Source organism: Zootoca vivipara, chromosome 1, assembly GCF_963506605.1.
Source record: "Zootoca vivipara chromosome 1, rZooViv1.1, whole genome shotgun sequence".
Taxonomy (NCBI): Eukaryota; Metazoa; Chordata; class Lepidosauria; order Squamata; family Lacertidae; genus Zootoca; species Zootoca vivipara.
The window spans coordinates 59,013,229-59,031,752 of NC_083276.1; the positions used below are offsets into that span (position 1 = coordinate 59,013,229).

An 18,524-nucleotide genomic window follows, 5' to 3' on the forward strand; every position below is an offset into this window, starting at 1 on the left:
ATACTCAGTTAGATTGCCAACTTAAGTTTTTAGCAAAAAGGTTTTGGAAGGAATATGACATGCAAAGACACTCAAGAGCTAGTTTAATTTGACTGTTAAGCGGTTGGATACCTCTTAGCATAAGATCTCAAATGAATTCACCATTTGAAAGTTTGCCTGGAAAATTCAATTAATTTAGTTCCTGCACTTAGGAACTACCAGCACATCAGTTTCCCTTTTGAAGTTTAAATTAATACAGTGGCTCAGTGTGATTAATGACAATTACTATGGAGTCATTAGACTTGCTCAGAACCCTGTAGAATACTTTTTGTTCTGACAGATAGTTAGAATGGAGGCACTTTGCATGTTTCAGTGCCTGTTCTCATAGTATAAGTTATGTAACTAGGAAATAAAATCAGCCACAAAAGGAATAACAAATACCCATATAGTTCAGTGGTAGAGCAAATGCTTTGCATGCAAAATGTCCCTCAGTATCTCTAGGTGGGGCTGGGAAAGACTCCTACTGCCTGGAATCCTGGACAGCCAGCACCATTAGATAAGATGGAGTTTGATGGATCAATGGTATAACTCAGATTCCCATGTTTCTCTTTTCAAGCAGTAACTGTAGAAAATGTTAGAAGAATAAGGTAAATGATAGAAGAATAGTGTACAATGTTTCTTATTAATCCAAGAAAGGCTGCTCCCAGTACAGTAGACATCCACAAACAAATATAAAACGTGGAAGAATACTTGGATCTTACGGCAATAAACCTTAAAACACTGGCTTGGGACCAGAGTGGTCCTTCCATTTTCAAAGCGGCTGGCAATATAGTGAAGGCAATTCCCTCCCATTCTTTCTCTGCATCTTCCAGGATCACCTACCACACAGGTCGGAAGGGTCCTTCAATGTTTCAGCACAGATTTTCAGGGGACGATGGGGCACTGCAGATGGGGAAATGAAATCAAACATAAATTTCACTCGCAATATCACTGAATCCAGGCCATTGTATACACTTAATCCAATTTTTTGATGATCAAGTTGGCATTTCAGCTAACTGTTAAAGGAAGCTAATAACCACAAGAATGTGACATTCTGTGATTTGCAGCTGTTAAATCACGCAGCACACCATATTATAACATTAGGAATCCAAGCTCCCTTTTTCACCTCCAACGGAAAAATGCAATACTGTAGCCTAAATTGTATTTTTAAAGTATTTCTTGTCTTGAGAGGTGTAAAGCTTTCACTTAGTCACAGTGATGAAGCATGTGTTGCTCAAATATGTTTCCTGTAGGATTCCTTCAGCAAGGGTGAAGATTTTTAATTAAGTGCCTACCTCCATATTCACAGCACATGCAAATATATTTCTGTTCTTTCAGCGTTGTAGGTCACAGAGGTCTTAACACAAAGCAAGGCTACAGGTTAAAATTGGAATGAGGGAGACCAGAATAGAGAAAAGTTTTTTTTAAGAGTTAGGCTAGAGTTCAATGTAGCTAAGCTTAATTTCAGCAGAAGAGGTTTGAAATGAATCCAGTATTTTAAAAATACAATTGTGTTTCTATTAAATTCCTTTATAACAGGAGTGGGAAACCTCCTTCCCAAAGGCCAAATAGGCCTTCCAAGCTGCCCCATTTGGCCCAAAAGAGGGGTTGCAAGACATTTTGGAGTCCTGACTGCTGATAAGGTCTTCAAAGTGTAGCACAAGACTCATTGCAAGTACAATCAATCAGCTGTATTTGTAAAAATGGGGGGGAGGCCTTGTTATTCACTACAAATGTAATGTAATTTGATTAAATGCTTCCCAGTTTTAATTTATTTCATAATTTTGATTTCTTATTCTTTCAAGCACCTTGGAAACTACCTTTGATACCAATGTCACCACTGAAATAAGTGGACGCAGTATTCTCAGTATGACGGGAAGGCCGACACCCTTATCATGGAGACTTGGGCAGTCTAGTCCCCGCCTTCAGGCAGGTGATGCTCCATCAGTGGGCAATGGATATCCTCCAAGAGCCAATGCCAGCCGGTTCATCAATGCAGAATCAGGGCGTTATATGTATTCAGCTCCCTTAAGAAGACAGCTGGCATCACGGGGCAGTAACGTTTGCCATGTGGATATCACCGACAAAGGAGGCGATGAAATAGATCTTGAAGGAATCAACATGGATGCCACGGGTTACATGAGTGACGGAGATGTTCTGGGGAAAAATATAAGGACTGATGATATTACAAGTGGGTGAGTACATTCAAGTTTACAGATAATAATAATAATAATAATAATAATAATAATAATAATAATGCATGGATATTCTTCCTTTGAACCTGAATTGGCTCCCAGAGCATTCTATAACCATTACAATACTTTATGAAAATATAGTATTAAAGTTACTTGGATGTGTGTGTTTATGGTAGCTTCAACTGGTTCCAGGAAGTTGATGACCCAAGTCTAGATTTTAGGCTCTTCCCTACAGGAGAAGGGAGGAGCAAGAAGAGCTGCAGGTGGCCATAAATACCATGGGTCAGGACTAATAAATTATCATATGTACTTCTGCTTTAAGCAAACTGTTCAATTGACACAGGAAGCAGATGTTCAAGCACTTCCATAAGAATGTAGATTTTGTTCCTGTTATGCATGCCTGATGCAGACACTTTTATAGTGAAATGTTTCCTAAGAACACTGCAGTCTATTAAAAGGTTCTGTAAAGCAGTTGATTGAGTTACTTGGTTTTTTCAGGGTAGTGGGACACCCCACAGCAAACACCCACTTCTCTATCTTGTGGCATGGTAGGACACTGAACCAGCCTGTTGAATTATTGACTACTATAAAGTTTCAAATTCTTGGGGGGGATATGTTTTCCTGCCACCATTCTTCAGAAAATTTATACAAATAGTCTGTGTTTTATAAACATTTTAGAATGGTAGAATTGAATTTAACACCCCTGCCTTAACTATACAGTCAAACCTCGGTTGTCAAAACCGTAATCCATTCTGGAAGCCTGTTTGGCTTCTGAAATGTTTGACAACCGAGGCGTGGTTCCGATTGCTTGCATGAGCTTCCTGCACTCAAGCAGATTATAGTGAAGGGGTGTGTTGTGTTTTAGTAGGTGTCTAAAAGAGAATTGCTGCACCATTCCCTGTCACCACAAGGGGGTGCATATTTCTACTCTTAGTTCAACAAGAGCCTTTTCAGAATTATTTTAAAAATCTAGATGCTGTCAGGTTAATACAGTACAGGAGATTACCATTACTGTACATGGAAAAGTATGTTTGTTATGCAACATATACTGCTTGTATATGTTTTGAATACATTTGATGGGCCTTCAGTGAAATGATTTATCAAAAAGCATTAATACTGTAATTTGGAAGTATTCCTACAGAAAAGGAAGGAAGGAAACGTTGATCAGAAAATGATTGCTTTTAGTATGGTATACATGGTATACAAATCCATTTTCTGAACAACAAATAATGTTATTTATTTAAGCACACATCTTTATAGGAAAATAATTACTTTAAGAAAACAGAATTAAAAATGCTGGTGCTTTTTAAAAAGGTATGTCAGACCAGGAGAACCTCTAAAAAACTTCAGTTACAAAATCTGGGCTCTCCACACATTGAACATTATGGACCCCATCCTGATTTGTCTCTCCTTCCTTGTCCTCCCCAATACAGAAGAACCTATCGCAATCTGATGTCATTAAGTAGAGACCAGGTGCAAATGAAACATGTGTTTGATTCAAGAAATAGTTTATAACAGTTTTGATGGATCAAATTAATCGGCCAAGATAAAAAGAAGAAGCAGAGATTCCTTAGGATCTTTTACCAGATTTAAGGGACATAAAATTCCCACCGAGTGCAAGTAGATAAATAGGTACCACTCTGGTGGGAAGGTAAATGACATTTCTGTGCGCTGCTCTGGCTCGCCAGAAGTAGCTTAGTCATGCTGGCCACATGACCTGGAAGCTGTCTGCAGACAAACGCCGGCTCCCTCAGCCTATAGAACGAGATGAGCGCTGCAAGCCCAGAGTCGTCTGCGACTGGACCTAACGGCCAGGGGTACCTTTACCTTTACCTTTTTACCACCTGTTTGCCAGTTGGCTAGTCTCAGTATATGGTACAAACCACATACACTAGGATCACAATTTGGCTGGTGCCTACATGGAAGTGACTTTTGTGTTGAAATTACTGTCTTGTCCATGTTTTTTATGTGTGTCAGTCCCATATGAATGTAAACTGTTGCAGGTACGTCAAGGTAAACAATGGGGAATGGATTCAGTGCTGTTTTGATCTAAAAACAACTTCAAGTCCATAGGAAATGTAATCATGGATCTCCTGGCATCTCGTCTAGTTTGGTCCTTATCTGAAACATCTTGAATTTGAGGCTGCAGATTTTTACTCTGACAGTTTCAAAAGCACACTGCAAACACACAAACAGACAAATTCTATCCTGCAAAAGGTTTAGGAAATGATTATGAAAAGAACCCTTTAGCAACCAGTGGTCTAGCAAACACACGTCTTTCCCATCCCATGTTTCTGCAAATAAAGTAGTGCAAGACTTTGCTTTTCAATGTTTCTTGTGCTAATATTTGCAAAGCAAATGACCTTCACCTGAAACTGCATTTGGAATGCCTTTTATTCCAAAAGGGTTTATTTTAAATGATTTTGAATCCTTTCATCAAAGGAATGTCTTCGGTCAATAAAATATATGCATATGCACGTTCAATTGAATTGGGGATGAATTGGGGGAAATTATAGGCTTCCTATAGATGGTTGTCTGATTTGTTAGGGTAGCTTTGCACATGCACTTGCAGAGACAGATGCCTGTGCTTTGTACAAGTTTTGCTTTTTTTGTTTGTTTGTAGCTCCATCTAGTGGTGGATGATTTCGTTAACATATTTGCATTTGCCTGTGAAACTCAAGTGTTGTATGGCAAACTTGTTACTGTCATTGCAGTTTCCTATTCTTGAACCTGGAACCCTCAGGAACAAAAATAAATGAAAAATTCAGCATCACTGTTTCATCACAGACTGTTTTCCTATCTTGTGGCTTGCCTGCAGAGCATAATTATAACTAGTAAATCCAACATAGCAAATTCTGACTGCAGTTACTGAACTGTAGCTACTACCACTTAAAATGTTTGCATTTTTCTACTGTTTGTTTCATATACTGTAGTTCTTATTAGCTATTTTAATTGCTGCAAGCTGCTGTGAATGCAGTAAAAGGACAGAATATAAATCTCTGGGTACATAAACAGAAGTATCTAGCATGAACAGTGTGTTATGCATTTTATTGGACAGAAATAAAACCAACATTGTGTGAAAAAATGGGAAAGCAGTCAGTCGATCTTGGTTTTTCCAAGCAGCGCCCATAAGCATCTGTTTGACACTTTGGCTAATAATGCTACTCTATATGTGCATCCTTACTTATGTGTCTAAAATAACACATATTATTTCATTGTGTGGGCTTTGTTTTTGTAAACAATTCCAGTGTTAATTAGACAGTATATGTTTCAGCAATTATCTTGATGCTCATGAAAGAGTTTCTGGGTTAAACATTAATAGACGCAGAGAAATAATTATACTCCACAATTGCATTGGTTTCCTGGATTGGGCCAAAGGTCTGTATAGTCTAATACTCCTCTACCAGCAGCCAGCCAAGCTAGACTCCCCCCCCCCTCTGGCTCTGTGCCTAATAAAATGACAGATTGATAGTTACTCATATCCATTGGCAAGCCCCTTGGACTGTTAGATTAATGACTGAATACGAGCTCGTTGGTGTTTTGGGGATAAACAAATGCCATATTTGCTTAGAAGCAATTGAAATCAAGATATTGTAGTGGTAGGGCAGGGAAACTCCATCCCAGCAGTGTTGATTTTGGATTCTTTAATTTGATCTATAAGCTCATATTCATGTTTGCCCCAGAGGAAGGCAGCATTCCAGTACTGTGTTGCAATGACGCAATTGGATAACATCTCAAAAACTGTTATGGGACATAAACTCTTGCGCCTCTAGGGGAAGGGTGTTACCTTAGCGAACAATGCAGACACCTAATACTGCTGGAGGAGGGTTGTCTGCAGTGCAAGCAGATGTTTCTGCAGCATCAGAACGAGGGAGCCATATTTTTCACTGCGAGAGAAATAATATCGCTGTGCACATCTGCACAATTAGATGTGCCCCAGGAAACAATCCTGGGTGTATTTTCAATGTACCCATCATCATGTGGCTTGCAGGGGGGAAACATGCAGTAGCAGCTGGTGTGGTTGGGTAGCACTGCATAGCATCACTGCAGCTTGGACGGTCCTGGGTGGAACAGGATGGCAGCACAGTCAGGGCTGTAGCTCTGCAGATGCACACACTTGTGGGAGTGCCTCCAGGTTGGTTCTGCTGGCATATCCGCCACCCTACTCCACCCCAGCACTGTCCTGGTAAGCTGCAACTGGTGTAAAGAGGACAGCTCCATGGCTCTGCCCTATCACACAACCTTCTCCCCATGCCAGGTAGCTTTGGTTTTCATATGTTGAAAACAGCATGTCTCAGAGTACTAGATGCTGGGGACACTTTGTTTCATGCCCTCTTTAAGAGTACCCAGAAGAGATGGCTGGCTACTGAGGAAAACGTAGGCCACTTTCACACCCTACACTGAAAGCACCACTATACAAATTGAACAGTCATAGCTTCCCCCCCAAGAATTCTGGGAGTTGTGGTTTGTTAAGGTTGCTGATTCTCAGAGTTCCTTGTGGAGAAGGGTTGATTGTTAAGCAACCTATTCCCCTCATAGAACTACAGTTTACAGAGTGGTTTAGCAATCAACCCTTCTCCACAAGGAACTCTGAAAATCGTTGCTCTGCAAGGAAGGGGGCTGCTAACAACTCTCAGCAACTTTAACGAACTACTGTTCCCAAAACAGGGGGGTGGGGGGAGTTATGATTGTTTAAAGTGGTATCATAGCACTTTAAATGTATGGTGTGAATGTGGCCATAATGCTAAACTAGGTGGACTTTTGTTTATTGGGCCAGGTGTTTTCAATAGTGGTTCCTAAAGCATGTCAGGTGCACATCTCTCATTTGTTTCCAGGTATACACCCTACGTCTGAGCATCGCTCATGTTGTCTATGCTGAAAGTGCCTCTACTTCACAAAATGTGGAGCAGCACTTCTTTGCAAAAGAGCAATGATGAGGCTTGCCATTAATACCTTGATACAAATATTGCAACACCCTCATTCTACTCATGTAACCCCTATAACAGTCTTTTCTTGCTTGGCCGCTGCTCACTTTCTGAAATGGGAGAAAAATTGTGGTTGTTTTTTGCAAGAAATCTTGTGAAACGAGAGGATGGAGCACAACCCACTGATAAATCAGGCAGACAGAAGGAGTTGCACACTAGCCTTGGTTAATTTGCAGAAGCATGTTGGCCTGATTTAAACTGAGGAGCAAAGAACAGTTGCTTCCAGGATTAATTAAGTAGGTTTCGAAAAAGGTTTCTTCCTCCCCACAAGGGCACTTAAAAGTGAGAAGAGGTGCTAGTATGAAAACAGCTTGAGAGAAGCAGCAGAACAAATGTGTACAAATTCTTTGCTGTGTCTTGGTGTACAGATAATAACAGGAGGCTTGAAAAAATTACAGTATGAATGTCCTTTTGTCAGCTGGCATGTGCTCCACTGTCATTCTCAGAATGGCAAGTATCTGTGTTTTTACTGGCAACTAGATAGGAAAGAGAGCCAAAATATTTGTTACAGCCAAAACAAACCTAGTGGCCAAGATAAACCATTGCAGCCACATGTTCTCAGATCCCTCCCTGATCTATCTTGGGTCATGGGAAATTTTGTGAGGCCTCACTTACAGGTCTGTCCAATCAAAGTTCTGGCAGGCAGCAGTTTTGGTATCTTGAGGTTAGAAGGAATTGAATTCCTCTTGGTTTGTAAATATCCAAATATATCCATGACCTTGTATGCCTCTGCAAACCTTAGGAGGCCACAGGTGCTTGTTCTGAAACAGATTGACCCACCCAGGGGAGTTGCCTTGCCATAGATACCAGAAATCAACACAGCCAAGCAACATAAAGAGGGGATATAAACAAGATCCTTGCGTATCTCCATCTTCTCTTTAGAGTATGCCAAATCCAGTCCTACTCATGTGTAACACAAGCTGTAAATGTGCAACTAGTGATGCATTTTTTAAAAAGTGGATTGGGATGTACGTTTGAATGCACATCAGAAAGCGCATCCCATTCGCACAGTGCTCTTCAGACCACATCTTCTCTTGGATGTGCAATGTATGACTGTAGTTCCTAAGCCCGGCACGTGATAACACGCATGTGAAACCTGCGTACCTGCACAGGGTACATACGGGGCACCCGACTTTTCACAGCAGTGCTAATTTCTGTTTTATACAAATGTAATCACATCAATTTTACAACCAGTTCAACTCTGTCTCCACGTAAGTATGTGTGTGAACATCTGATGATTCACAGGACATTAGAAAATATGTATGAAGTCCTTAATTACACCCTGGGCCAGAGGGTACAGGTTTCTGAATGTAAATATACTAAGAGGTGCTTCCCAATTGCTTGCATCTACAAGATAATTTTAAAGGAGCAACAGTCACCCAGCTATCGGTTGATGTCCCTTCCCCCGTAAAAATTCAAGGATTTGTGAGCAAGGCCAACCATATAATGAGGTGTGCATCTTGGCACATTGCACTTTCCATCTGCTGTCTGCGAAGCTGCCTATTGTTGTCATCAGCGTCGTGGGCTGGAAGCCCACTTTTCTGCCTAGTGTGATTAATGTTGCGGTGGCAGCAGTGGTGCCTTGCCACTGCGACTTGCCCTCATTCACCCTGGAGTCTTTCTACTGTTAATGGAAAGCAGCTGGCAGTGCTGCTCTTCAGACCACCACAACTGGGGGCCCCTCCTCAGAATAAGGCATTGTGGGTAAGCTGGCCCCAGAGAATGCCTGTGCCACTGCTGCATTGCATCAATGTGGTAAATGCTATTTAGCAGTCTCTGTTAAATTTTTAATTTTAAACTTTAAGCAGCATTTGCCACTGTTGAAGCAGTGGCACAAGCCATCTCTGGGGCCACCACACCCACAATGTACTCCCTATCTCTATTCCCTACCACTCAAACCATGCGGTGAGGCAACTCCACTTCATCTCTTCTCCCCACCCACGTGAATTCTGTGACCGCTCCTTTCCTCATCCGCACGCCTGACCTCCAGTTTCAGACATCGTGATATATAGGACTCTTGCAATGTTTAGCTGCTGATATATCACGATGCTGAAAACCAGATATCAGTCAGTCCTAGTCTGTTTTTTAGTATACCTAAAATCCTTTGCTTATTAGGGGCTACCCCACATTTTGTTTTTTAAATAAATGCTTTGCAGTGGTAACTACCATAGAGATATAAAAAATTTATAAAAGTAGGGGGTCTATGACTTCACTTTTGAAAAATAGGGGGTCCTCAGTAATTAGCTAATTGGGAACCACTGCTCTAGAGGATGAAAGTCCATACTGAATATATGGTTGTTGAAGTAGGTCACAAGTTGAGTTTGAATATGTTAGATTTGTTTGGGTGGAGATAAGAATGTAGCAGTGCTTGTGAAGCAAGATAGAGCATGGATTTGCTTGAGTGTTGAGTAACATGAGCAAGATTCTGATGTGTGTCTGGTGCCCCTTGTGATGGATGCTTCATATCAGCCTCATTGTTCATGTCAATATTGTCTGGAAAGCATCAGTTGTACATTTCCTACCTGCCACTTTAGATTGAGAGTTTATTTAATCTTTGCTTAGGGTGAGTGCCTTTTATATTCATCTCTATACATTGACTCATCATGCTGTAAATGTTGGGTAGCTGAAGTTTAGGGGTTTTTAAAGGGGGAGGAATATAAATAATAATGATACCATACCACCTATCTGTCCATGAATGTATAGGGCATTTTATAGAGTTTAGTAAGCCAAAAAAATAAGTGCCTAACCCAATGGTATTTAACAACTACAACCTGATCACATATACCCCCCTTTCAGGCAAGATACTCAAAAAGCCATGGTGACGCAGCCGCAGACATTCCTGAATGAAAATGATTATATAGGCCCATTCCACTCTGGGCTCAGGAGTGAATCTGACTTGCTTGCCCTGATGAATGAACTGTTATCAGAAGAGGGATGTGGGGAGTGTGATCCTGTTACTCTTGCTAGACATCTCTTTGGTCTTTGTTATCGTCTACCATGGCTCCAGAACAGGCATCCCCAAACTTCGACCCTCCAGATGTTTTGGACTACAATTCCCATCTTCCCCAACCACTGGTCCTGTAAGCTAGGGATCATGGGAGTTGTAGGCCAAAACATCTGGAGGGCCACAGTTTGGGGATGCCTGCTCCAGAAGGTAGCATTGGCTGAGTGTTTCTCAGCCTCCTCCCTCTGAGCTAACCTTCTAATATTGGCTTTAAAGGAGGATTAAACAGATTCATCGATGAGACAGCTATCAATGGCTATTAACCATGATGACTATACTTTGCCCCCACATTTGGAGGCAGAAATGCTTCTGGATACAATGCTGGATCCCACAGCAGGGGAGAGCGCTCCTGTGCTTGAATACTGCTTCCAGGTTTCCCACAATGAGAACAGGATGCTGGACTAGATGGTCCATTGGCCTGAGCCAGCAGGCTCTCTTTATCTTCTTACAGGGTGTCACACAGCACTACTGTTTCAAATGCTATTTAACATCTGCATGTGGGTGGTCACCTGGAGCGAGGAATCATTGGTATGCCAATGATACCCAACTCTATTTCTCTGTAACATCTGAACTGGGAATGGCAGAGATGGCTCAGGTCTGGATGCAGTGGTAGGATGGATGAGGGCTAATAAGCTGAATCCTGGCAAGATTGAGCCTTTGTGGGTGAGTGGTTTCCGGGTTTAGGAAGTACTGTAGTTAACTTGCCTGCCCTGGATGGGGTCACACTCTCAATGAAGGTGCGAGTGTGTTGTTTGGGGGTGCTCCTGGATTCAGACCTGTCATTGGAGGCACAGGTGTCTTGTTCTCAACATCAATTGGGAAGAAAGCTGTGACCAGGATAATTTGACCACAATTGCTATGCATTGGTAACCCCAAGATTGGATTACATGTACTGCAATGTGTTCTATATGTGGAGGATAATCCAGAGACTGCAGCTGGTGTAGAACAGTTTATTTGTAGTGGCAAACTACCACTGGCATAGAACACCTTGCTTGTGGGATTTGCACTGGCTGCCAATCTGCTATGGACCAAGTTCAAGGTTTTGGCACCAAAATATAAGGTCCTATGTCACAGAGGGCCAGGTTACTTGAGAGACTGCCGTATCCCTTATATATGCAGTACGTCACTGTGGTCTGCAGGAGAGCTTCTCCTACAAATTCCAAAGATATCTGCACTTTCTGTAATCAAGTGAAGATATATTTGTTCTGACGAGCTTCTGAGCTGGATGAATAGGTCTCTTCCACGGGTGTCTACTAGGTATTGCTTTTACATTTTATCTGCTGTTTTCTGTGGGTTTGTTTTATTGCATTTTGTCTGTTACCTTGAGATGTGTGCGGCAGATTTTCAGGGTCCAAAACTCTGAAGCAATTGGCTTAGATCCTAATGCTAACAAATCTCACTTGGTGAAGGCTGAACTGCAGTGTAATCAAACTCAAGTGCAATTTGAACTTTGTAACCTTTCCAGCATTTCATACCGGGGCCCCTCAACAGTGTTAAAAATAAATTAGCACGACTTGGTGAGTTCAAAAGGCACAGTACCCGGTAACATTAAACAGCTTGGCTTAGAGGAACAGGACTTGATCTCGCTGACTAATGAAGAGAGCTGAAAACTCTACTTATATACCATATATGGCTGTATGATTTCAGCATGATTAATAATAATTACAATGTCATTTACGTTATCTTTTCTGAATGTGGTGTTTGTTTGAATTGCTTTCTGTTGGAGCAAGCTTCTTGCTGATTTTGTTAAATATTGAAGCATTGCAACTAAATACACAGTGGGACAGAAAGGCTGGCTTTGGGGGTTTCTGCTAACTCGTCTCCAGAATGTCAGTGCAAATTCTTCCCTTCTCACCTCCATACACTCCATTACAGTATATTGCGTCAGCTCTGAGGGTTAGGGTTTGAGACAGCTCTCAAGATACTGGTGCTGTTGCAATATCAGAGCTAGATCCGCATTTGTGATAAGCAGGAGATTGTTCTCATTGCTCCGCATAAATAGTCCCGGGGGTATATGTGTGTGTGTCTCCTTGTGTAATGAAAAGTGAGATTAATATATAGGCAATAAGTTAATGAGCCCATGCTGCTGCCATTTCAGTGAAAAGCTTGCTGCATGCTACAGTACTGTACATTGGATCTGTCCACTAGAGGGAAATGTGATCAAGAACAGCAAGCCAGTGGAATTCAACGGACTGCGTATTTTGTTTGAGATTTTCCATTGTTTGATTCCTCAAGGTAGTAAAACCAATATTGTCTCTCCAGTACTTGTTTTCTGGCTGAGCCTGAAAAAGAATAACAGAAAAACAGGCCGGTTATTTCATTTTTAGCATACCTGAGCTTTCAATTTTAATTCAAATCTCTCCCTACCGCGAGGTCATTGGAAGTTTATTTGCCCCTGGCCATACAGCAAAATGGGTGGGTGCAGTTTCACCTCTGTTCATTCCAAACAAGCTGGGAGATACTAGGCCTGAAAACCAACTCTGGGCAAAAGTCACTTTGTTCTTAACCTTCCTCAGCTGCATATTTTTTTTAAAGGGTGTGTGTGTGCAGGTGGGCAACACATTATAACCTCATTATTATGGAGATAAATTTTGAAGCTCTGTTTGACCTAAGATATGTCTCATTCAATCCCAATGGCATCTATCGTTATGCAATCCAGTGAACATATATTTTAACAAGCACCAAGTTCTTAAAAGTTTGTTATGTTTTGATATCCTTTGTATTGACATTCCTACCTAGAAACCACCAGCCAACATAGCACTAATGGATAATAGGTATCATGTTGTTTTAGGACCCTGGGTTCTATTTTTAATTAGTTTTTTTAGGTATATACATACACAAACAAACACACACATTGTAGTAGTATTATTTTTTACAACAATAACAGTAATAACTTTTGTATGGCATTCATTTATGGGGGCGGGGACCATGTATACCACCACCTTGAGCTCCTTGGAGAAAAGGTGCAATAGAAATATAATACGTAAACAAATAAAATGAAAGTGGCATTATACTTGGTTATGTTTTGTACTCACTATCCCATTTCCTATTCCAGCAATGTGAGAGACATGGGTTCTTTCAGCCCAGTTGTCACCATCCATTTTAGCAGGGATAAACCCCGCCATCATGATTGTTAATATTCACACACTTTCTCCACCTGTGTGGGATCATATCACAGTGAAACAGCTCCCCAGCAGCTGGGTGTGCTTGTGAAGCGGGGCTCAAAGAGCAATGGAGGACTGGGGCATGAATGTCTCAACGTTCCTCCAAAGAAATACCCTTCATTCATGTACTAGGCATGTGATGGTGCCTCCTGAAGATTTGTGACTCAGTGATCTTTTCTGTGGGGGCTCTGCCAGGACAAGGGACTGTTGTACATGCATGTCATAATATTCAGTGGCCTCTGTTTGTCACAGTTGTTTTCCTCATAGGTCTTCCCTCCCTATAAGCTTATTTTCAGACTATGCTGCTTATAGAACAGTTTCTTATGCAGTTTGAAGCTCATCTAAGATACCACATAGCAGTTTCAAGGCTGGACTGTACTATTAGATTAAAAGCTAATACTTAGAGTCTGTTGAGTGGATATGTACTCAAAGAAGGTCTTTGGGGTTGACTAAACACTGTGGCCTTGTGACAACAAAGCCATGGACAAGTTCATGACCAAACTACACTCTGCCTGACTTCGTTCATCAGTTCAAGTTTTGTAGACTGAAACTTGAAGTGCCCCTAGCCGGCTGGCTATATATTTCTTGGTTTTCACAGTGACAAAGCTTGTGGGCAGACTTCACATACTACTCTTTGTCCAGAAAGATCAAGTTGAAAGGAGATGGTGGTCAGTTAAGACTGATGGGTTGACAGACTAAGGGAATAAAAATATGGTTTGGCACAGAAATTTAGCTAAGAAAAGAAAGAAAGAAAAACAAAACTATTCTGAACTGATGTGTCAGGTTTCCAGTAGTTCTAGAGAAATTATGGGGCTTTGCTCTTTCATTTTTGAGTGCTGCTGCCCATCTTTTACAGCAATTCTTGTGGGCCAGCATAGGTTCTTACTTTAAAGTTACCACATGGACTTCCAAATCCAAATCCTGCTGCATTCCAGTTGGGAAGCCAATTGAGATTTAATGGATAACCCACCCAAAGCCACAGCATATTAAATAAGCATCCCAGGCATAGGAATAATTAGGAGCTCACTCTAAGCTCCCAGTTTTTCCTTTGTAGCTGTGTTTGTACCTCACCTCACCTGACACCACATATGACAGCAGGTGGGCGTCATCAGGACTTCTTTCAAATTTCAGTGGCACCCTGTAGGAGGCCAAAAATCAAAGGAGGGCATAAGAGAAAGGGGATTATTTTCTGCTCTTTTGTGTGCACTCCCCTGACCTCTTCCAAACTTTGGCCCAAATCTCAGAGTTTTCCTATTAGTATTTAAAGCCCATACCACCTTGGGACCAGTTTGTCAGATCAGTTGTCAAATCAGAACCAGTGAAGGCAGTGAAGGTCCTGTGTGAGTGCCTGGAGGCGGTTGGAGGATGGATGGAGGCTAACAGATTGAGGCGGAATCCTGACAAGACAGAAACACTGTTTGTGGGGGACAGGAGATGGGCAGGTGTGGAGGACTCCCTGGTCCTGAATGGGGTAACTGTGCCCCTGAAGGACCAGGTGCGCAGACAGGGAGTCATTTTGGACTCACAGCTGTCCGTGGAGGCTCAGGTCAATTCTGTGTCCAGGGCAGCTGTCTATCCATGCCTGGCTCTAGGTGTAGTCCCGGTGGCGCGGGGTGCCAGGGCGCCGGGCCGGCAGGGGGGCGCTGCGAGGGCGGGGGCGCCGGAGCGATCTCCGCGCCTCAGCACCAGGGCGCTCGACCTGCTTGAGACGGCCCTGTGTCTATCAGCTCCATCTGGTATGCAGGCTGAGACCCTACCTGCCTGCAGACTGTCTCGCCAGAGTGGTGCATGCGCTAGTTATCTCTCGCTTGGACTACTGCAATGCGCTCTACGTGGGGCTACCTTTGAAGGTGACTCGGAAACTACAACTAATCCAGAATGCGGCAGCTAGACTGGTGACTGGGAGCGGCCGCCGAGACCCCATAACACCGGTTTTGAAAGATGTACATTGGCTCCCAGTACGTTTCCGAGCACAATTCAAAGTGTTGGTGCTGACCTTTAAAGCCCTAAATGGCCTCGGTCCTGTATACCTGAAGGAGCGTCTCCACCTCCATCGTTCTGCCCAGACACTGAGGTCCAGCACCGAGGGCCTTCTGGCGGTTCCCTCATTGCGAGAAGTCAAGTTGCAGGGAACTAGACAGAGGGCCTTCTCAGTAGTGGCGCCCGCCCCGTGGAACGCCCTGCCATCAGATGTCAAAGAGAAAAACAACTACCAGACTTTTAGAAGACATCTGAAGGCAGCCCTGTTTAGGGAGGCTTTTAATGTTTAATAGATCACTGTGTTTTATTTTTCTGTTGGAAGCCGCCCAGAGTGGCTGGGGAAACCCAGCCAGATGGGCGGGATATAAATAATAAATTATTATTATTATTATTATTATTATTATTATTATTATTATTATTTCTTTGAAGGATTGACTTGCTCCATGCTTGCCTACTTGACCACTTCAAGCTGTGGAACTTGCACTTCTACTAGTTCCATATACTGTAATGTTCATTCCACAGCTGTTAGAAGTCGTATCTTTTCATGTGGTGGGCACCCTTGCTATACTGTGTTAGATGCCTGCTTAAGAAAAAATATTATTTCAGCAATCCTACTCAGACATATAATTTAGTTACATATACTTGTTTTTTTTAAAATTGCTGATTTTATCTGTGGTGTCATTATATTATATATGCTGCTTAGCTTTTCTTTTAAAAAGAGAGAGAGAGAGAGAGCAGTATATAAATTTTGCTGAGTAAAAAATCCATGTAGATGACCCTCCACAACAGCATGAAAGGTAGCACTGCAGAGGGAAGATGAATTCACAGAAAACCACCTCTCATTTTTTTATGTTAACCAATGTCTGTGCTGGATCAAAAGCCATTCTTCAAGCAGCATGTTAGCGCTGGATTTAGCCCAGGCAGACTAGAACAAAGTAAACATGGGTTCAAACATTCAACTTTCTTTGTTCACCTTAATAGGAATTATATTTATAAATAGAAGAAAATAACTTAGAACACAAGTCAAACATAAAACCACCAGAGGGGGAGGGGACAGGAGAGAAGTGATGACAAAATAGTAATAAAAACTTAGGCTGTGTACACATTGCCAGTTATTCCGGCTCCAGCACACTCCCAATGTTGGTGTTTGAAGCTGTGTACACAAGACCTTAGCCACAATCTGTATCTACCCTGCAGTTCATTGGAGAAATATTGCTGTTTGATGCACTTTCCCTCAAACTACCTTCCATCCCATCTGAAAGTGTAAGCCATCATTTATACACTTCCATCAAAAGCCCATCCCAGGATGCTGGCTCCATAATAGAGAAGGTCTAGTCAATTCTTCCAGCTGTTGTCATCTCTTTGTAAAATGTTTTCAACAGGTTTTATTCTGCATTAGATAATGTCGGGTGCTCCTGTAAATTGACAACTGAAAAAGAGGAAATATTTAGATTGCTAAAGTGAAACCTACTGTACCTGATCTCGTTCAGTGAATGCAAGTAGGAGTGAAAAGCATTACTTAAGGCATCTTTTTAAAAAACAAACAAACAATGACTTGGAATGACTTTTCTGTACCAAATAAAATGTTTGAGGTGCAAGCAGCTGGCAAAAGGAGAGAAAAGTTCAAGAGTTTATGTTGCCAAGGGAACTCAGAAGCAGTTGGTTTATGCCAGTAAATTTGGAACAGAGGAGGGGGAAGGCATTCTCCCCCCCTTTTTGCCTAGAAAAGCATATATATATGTATGAGGTTGAATTTCATTTGTGGTAAGTCCTTTCAATGCTCTATTAATAACAGTTGGATAAATAAAAGTTGTACACTGAATGCGACTGTAGAAAATGAATTTTATGACCCATTCCTAGTTGTCATTGAGAAAAATCCTGAGATAATCAGGGAAATGAATCAGAGAATTATTTTGGTAGTTTATGCTTAATTCATTAATTAATTTCTTTTTGGGTCCAGAAATGGCAGTCATCCCCACCTGCCATTCTTAAGCTATGCTAAACACTCTTTAGATGTTTTGAGAAAGTGCTGAAATTTGATAATTTGCATAGAAATCACAAAAGTTTAAGGGCTTCTCTGGGTTAGCTCCCCAAATGCAATAAAACAAAAATGCCTCAGTGTGTCATTTGCATTTTCCATTATTCAAATGGGTTTAGGGCAGTGTGTGTTGAGTTACTTTAAGAACACAAAAGCCATCAGATCAAAGGTCCCATCATCCTGTTCTTACAGTGGTCAATCAGATGCCTATGGAAACCCTGCAAGCAGGATCTTAGCACAACAGCACTCTTCCCCACTTGTATCTGCCAGCAAATGGTATGCAGAGACATATTGCTTCTGACACTGGAAGTAGAATATAGCCGTCATGCTTTATCTTCAGAGGAACCCTGTGAGGTAAGGTTAGGTTTCACCCAGTGAGCTTGACAGCTGAGCAGGATTATAATCCAGACTTCAGTCCAATCCTAAAGCTGTCAAAGTTTCAATCTACATTGGCCAAATTTGCACTTTATGCTACAGCAAACCATGGCTTAGCCTAAATGAGCACATGGGCTCTGGAAGAGGAGATTGCAGCCACTTTGCACCTCTGCTGCTGTTGCTGCTGTAAATGAGGTGAACCATGGTTTGGCTTAATGTGCTCTTTGAACCCTGGCTCATGGTTTAGTTCTCTCCAGAGTCTGACCACAAGCTGTAATCTGAGATTTGTCCTGTAGTTTACAGTTTGGGCTTTGTCTGGAAGAGCTAAGCCATGACCCTGTGCTCAGCGTAGCAGCAAAATGACTGGGAAGGAACAAAGTGAATTGGCTTAGCATGACTGTGGGAACCAGGCCTCTGTAGATGTTATTTTAACTGCAGCTTCCTATGTAACCATCTACAAGTGATAATCTTTTTCTACATTTGGTTAAAAGAAGGCACCTATTCCTTCATGCTGCTGCTGTTAAAGACACAGTTACTGAGGCTGACTGAAAAACTGGTGGATTTTGTTAATTATATCACACTGGTTCTCTAAGGTGATTTTTGATTGATAGTGAAGAAGTTTGAAAACAGAAGCATCTAAGCATCACAGTGCTTAATGAATACCTCTTTCTTGCAATTGTTTTATGAAATGGTAATGTTATGTGTTATAAAAAAAACCTGATGCTTTTGCACTAGAATACTGAGATTTTTTAAAAATAAAATAAA

General features: G+C 41.7%; 1 protein-coding gene across 10 annotated transcripts in view; it reads left to right on the top strand.

Annotated features, from left to right (window-relative positions):
* The window catches only part of NAV2 (neuron navigator 2), a 538,652-nt gene that overhangs the window by 420,222 nt on the left and 99,906 nt on the right, over window positions 1-18,524 (top strand). For all 10 annotated transcript variants that reach the window (XM_060275159.1, XM_035117262.2, XM_060275158.1 and 7 more), the window contains one exon: window positions 1,824-2,213. In XM_060275159.1, the coding sequence (XP_060131142.1) occupies window positions 1,824-2,213 (390 nt within the window). The remainder of the gene's footprint in view (window positions 1-1,823; window positions 2,214-18,524) is intronic.